Below are 4,870 nucleotides of genomic sequence, written 5' to 3'. Positions count from 1 at the left end.
TTTTTAATATATATTTTGGGTACTGTTGTTAAATGGAGAAGGAGCCTCTCCATGGCTCTAGAAGCCTTGACACAAATCTGAAAACAAACCTAATGTGCTTGCAGAATATCAAACTCTGCTCTCCCACACACACAATTTTCCCAAAGGACCACCTCCACAGCAGCTTGCATAATAAATAACTTGCAGCATACATGCTCTGAAGATCAATAGGTTTAATCTGTGTCAAACTAGAAGTAGAAACTTGGAATACAGGGCCCTGCAGAGGATATGCAGCAATCATCCTTCGGAGGTGTGGGGGAACGTTTCAGAAGAGCAGGTGAAAAGAGAATACTGCAGAGGTTGGGTTTTGCTGTTTTGATGTGGTCATTCGTCAGTGTTTTCCAGAATACTAGCAGCCTCTGCTGCCATTAAGTAGTACATGGCTGTAGATGGTCTTCTGCAATTCCTACCACTTAAAATGTTGATTTAAAATGCCATTCCTTACCTTTCAGCTCAAAAAAGGTAATGAATAATGGCAGCAAATTTCTCAGTGATGATGTCTTTGCTGAAAGTATTGGGTAAAATGGTAACGTTTGGGTAAAATTGGGTAAAATGGTAAAATTTGGCACCAATCCTAGAGACCACAGGGTAACAAATAATGAAAACGCATATGTACTTCATAAAGAAATATCAGCAGCGATCAGCATCTTCTTCTTCACTTTGTCATCCTGCCTGCTTCTGTTGTTGTATACATTAAATTTGCTACTTTGTCAATACCCTTATCGCTGGATGCCTAGGGTCAAAAAATAAGAATAGATCTGATATAGAAGAATAAGAAATCAATGTATCTAGAGACTGGCATATACTCTTCCAAAGTCAAAGTTTATATATCTACCAACATAACCAGTGTAGTTTGTGTTTCACTTTCCAGTGCAAGTCAGTGCAAGAAGGGTTAAAGGTCTGAGATGAGCAGATGTGGGTTGGTAGTCCTGGAGAAGGTTATAATCATTACTTCGAAATGTTTCTTTGGGCAATTATTTCAAATTTAAACAAAATGTTTCATTTTGATATACACCACATTTTAGAAGGCAGAAGCTATTTTGCAGTCCTTCTATGAAGATCAGTTGTGGCATATGGCCAATATGTCAGCCTCCACAAAATGAGACCCAACAAGTTTTTCCCTTGCTTACCATTTTATCTTAGCTTGAGTTTTAACTGTGAAATCAGATCTGTAACAGAGGTGAAATTGCTAAGGGAATAATAAGTAGGCAGGCAAAGAAATATGTATGTTAATTCTTCTGTGGGAATATATTTTTTCTTATTTAAATAAAATTACTCCAGACTGCATTTGGTGTGTTCATTTGATTAAGAAGTTAACAAAGACAGAGTATTTTAGTAGCTTGCTTTGCCAGCCAGATGTTTTTGTATGCATTTGAAGAGTCTTATTTAGGTCTGATAACAATATTTTCCTAATATTGTACGTTGGAGAAAAAATGTACAGTATAGGTTGCCTGCAGTAAAATAGGTTGCCTGCAGTAAAAGTATTAACCCAAGTAGCAATTGCATAATGGAAACAACAAAGTCTTTCTTTCTCATGGAGGGGAGAAAAGAAAGAAAGAAAGAAATAGAATTATTATTAAAGCTATTTTACTATCACAACTGATCATACACAGAAAGTTCGCTGTTATTAAACTTCTAGATTTGTGCTGTATTTGTATATAATTTGCTTGACTAATAAACTGTATTTGTAGGTGAGATGAGTGAAAGCCGAGCTAAGAGAGTTCGCATAAAGGAAGTCGATGGCTGGACTCTAAGGATGCTTATTGATTATATTTACACTGCTGAAATTCAAGTTACAGAAGAAAATGTGCAGGTAAGTGAGAGTATTTTCTGCAATGAAAGAGATGTAATGTGCAGAGTCATTTATTTTGTCATTGTGGTTCAACTTCAGCATGGGAAATCTCATCTGCTAACTGGAATTTTTTCAGACCTTGTGCTTACGAAGCAAGTAGTCATGCTGTTTAAATTCTGGGTCAAATTCAAAGACTAGTGAAGTAAATGAAGAGTCAGTTGGCTTTTAATGGGCTTTGCAACCAAACCTTATGTAATACAATAAAATAGATGGTCTACTTTGCCTAAAATTAATGCTGTTGGCTACCTCTTTACCACCCCCTCTCTGATACTTCAGTGCAATTTACATAAACAAAGTAGATTTGCTCCTAAGTGTGAAACCATGTTCTCTAATTAAGCTTTTCTGTTTGTTTTAATACGTTTTTTTCTACTAGACTTTAGAATAAAGTGCTTTCTTCTGCTCAGTCTCTGTATGTTGCCAATGGCTAGTTGTGCAGAAGTTTTTAGCTACTGCTGTTTTTTCTTAAATCAGCCAATATCTAGCATGAAGTTTTTGCCCATCCCACACAGAGCTGATCAGTTTTTCTAATTGGCTGTACCTTAAGCTGAAACTTCAATTAGAATAAAACAAACCGAAGCTTAGGAAATGTAGCTTCCTACCCTTAATGTTTTCTAACCATAACTCCTGAAGATGGACAGAGTAGATTCTCCTTTCACTGTGTTTTGAGATTTGGTGTAGATGTTTGCATAATGTGATATATTTAATTCTCATGGTTTTCTTCTTGCTCATATGCTCTTGTTTCTGCTCTTTCCCAATGCCAGATTGCTAGCAGTTATTCTGCTGCTTTTGCAGGGGATAAAACCATGTTGCTGTTGTTTGGCATTGAAAACTTCTGTTGCAGTTTTATTGGGCATTAGGCTGAAATTAATAGCTTTTTATTGGCTGTCGAATCCAGTGGGGTCACTGCTAGTTTTAGCTATGCTTGGTTGAAAACCTAGAAATAAGAAATATTAACAACTTGAAACAAAATATCCTTCTACCAAACCTTCTGTATCTTAGATAATAACATAATTCTTTTAGTGCTACAATATTAATTTCTTAGTAAGGAATTGTTTACTTCTGGTCTGATGATGGGTGTACCTAGTGGAAAAGACTGTTATCTTGTATCTTGCCAATCTGGTGGTTATGCAGATCTGTGTATCCCTGTGAAAGATCTTCGGCAAAATCCCACAGGTGTCAGAGGTTCCCTGATAGATCTCTTCTTGCTTGATAATGCTTTTTTTTCATCCTTAAAACAGAATATTCTGTCTTGTTGACATACCTGAATGACCTTAATCTTGTACTTTTGATCCATAATATCAGACTGGACTTAACAGGCATCTACAGCCAAAACACTTAACCGTGTTTTGGCTGTAGGTGCTGCCTAGGAAGATGCCTTTTAGCCCATTATTTTCAATGATCATTCTATATTTATGTGGAAGAAAAGTCAGTGTTTTGTTTCTTCCTCATACAGGACTCATTAAAGGCCAAAAATCTCCAGGTTTAAACCTCCTGAGTCTGTTAGGGCTTTCATTTTCACAGCTCCAGATTATCTGTCTGAAGATATATCTGATGATGTGGGGGATGGTGACATAAATAATGTGGCTTGGTGAGTGATATTACAAGTTTGCGGTTACTTCGGTACTGAGAAGACAGTCAAGCTTTTAAGTAGGTTTTGATTTATTGCAATATAGTTGCACTTTATTGTTAATGATGAATATAATTGTAATATGGCTGGTAATGAATGTAAACGTAAAGCTATTCTTACTTTGTCACTTTAATCCTTTTTGCATTACTACCAGTGGATATGTAGAGTTTATTTGCATTACAACAGAATTGAATGCTATAGATAAAAATGAATACACTGATGCAGGTACTTTTACTTAAGTTTGAAAGCCAAGGTGGGAAAATTGTTATTGTGAATTTATGGAAGCTTAAAAACCTAGCAAAGACGGTCTGACCTTAGTTAAAACTGTATTCTCTCCATAAACGTGTTGCATACTCTTGAAATTGATTTGAACTCTCAATTCCCTGTCTATATGACAGGAATAAGTATTGCTAGAAGGTACTGTGAAATTTTGGTAATGATTAAGAATTTATCCTGTAGGAATACAGAGCCATGAAATCCTAGGATGCTGTGTGATACTGTCTCTCTCAAAGTTGTTTTTTTTGTATTTGGGCTAATGTGGTAAGTAGAGCTTCAGTTTCTAAGTAGCTTGTTATGATTCTCATTCTGATACTCTGCATGGGATTTTGAGTGCATTATTCTGCCTTTTCAGGTTGTACATCATAATAATATGTATAAAATTAAATTTATTAAATAAATTAATTTTTAACGTGTGATACAATGTTTGAAAAGGGTGTGCACACTTCATATTTAAGTAATGTAGAATTTCTAAGTACTCTTTAGTATTAAAATAGCCACATTTTATATTTATGAAAGCTATTTATAAATGAATACTTGGTGGTATAGCCAAGCTCACTGGTCTTTCTCAAGGGGAAGGTTAACTATGAGTTTCTTAGTATCTTAGTTGATCTAGATGTGAACAGGAGATTGCTTCCTTACCATAAGTTTGCAAATTCTGAGTAAGAGCTGTTAATTTCTGCTCCCCACTGTCATGATCTTACTTATATTTTGTTACTTGTTCTTTTTTTGGGGGGCGTGGGGGGTGAGGAGGTGTAGAAAAGTCAGGTGTAATCAATGATTGAGGAGAAAAACACATTAGTGCATAAACTGTTTGTTATCGCTACATTAGTTAACTACAAAAGAACGTTTGTTCTTTTCTTCAGTTCTTGGTTCAGTAGGTTCCCCACCAGCCCCCAACAGTCAGGTAGCTGGTATATGAATGTGTACGTTCTTGGATTTCTTCTGGTATTTTTCCCTCATTTAGGATGAGTTATTTTATCATTCATCTCTAATTGCACTCACTTCACATAATGCTATACCAGTGTTTCTGTTGTATTTACGTATGTCACATTCTCCTGTATTCTCAGCTCTTT

The 4,870-nt window shown here is 35.7% G+C and overlaps 1 protein-coding gene across 1 annotated transcript in view; it reads left to right on the top strand.

Moving 5' to 3' along the window:
- The first annotated feature begins 1,726 nt into the window (after positions 1 to 1,726).
- Positions 1,727 to 4,870, top strand: part of KLHL2 (kelch-like family member 2) — a 49,077-nt gene continuing 45,933 nt past the window's right edge. The window contains exon 1 of the mRNA XM_010024204.1: positions 1,727 to 1,852. Coding sequence (XP_010022506.1) covers positions 1,736 to 1,852 — 117 coding nt within the window. The 5' untranslated portion in view covers positions 1,727 to 1,735. The remainder of the gene's footprint in view (positions 1,853 to 4,870) is intronic.

Source organism: Nestor notabilis, unplaced genomic scaffold (assembly GCF_000696875.1).
Source record: "Nestor notabilis isolate BGI_N333 unplaced genomic scaffold, ASM69687v1 scaffold25041, whole genome shotgun sequence".
Classification (NCBI taxonomy): domain Eukaryota; kingdom Metazoa; phylum Chordata; class Aves; order Psittaciformes; family Psittacidae; genus Nestor; species Nestor notabilis.
This window is presented reverse-complemented; position numbering and strand designations above follow the sequence as displayed.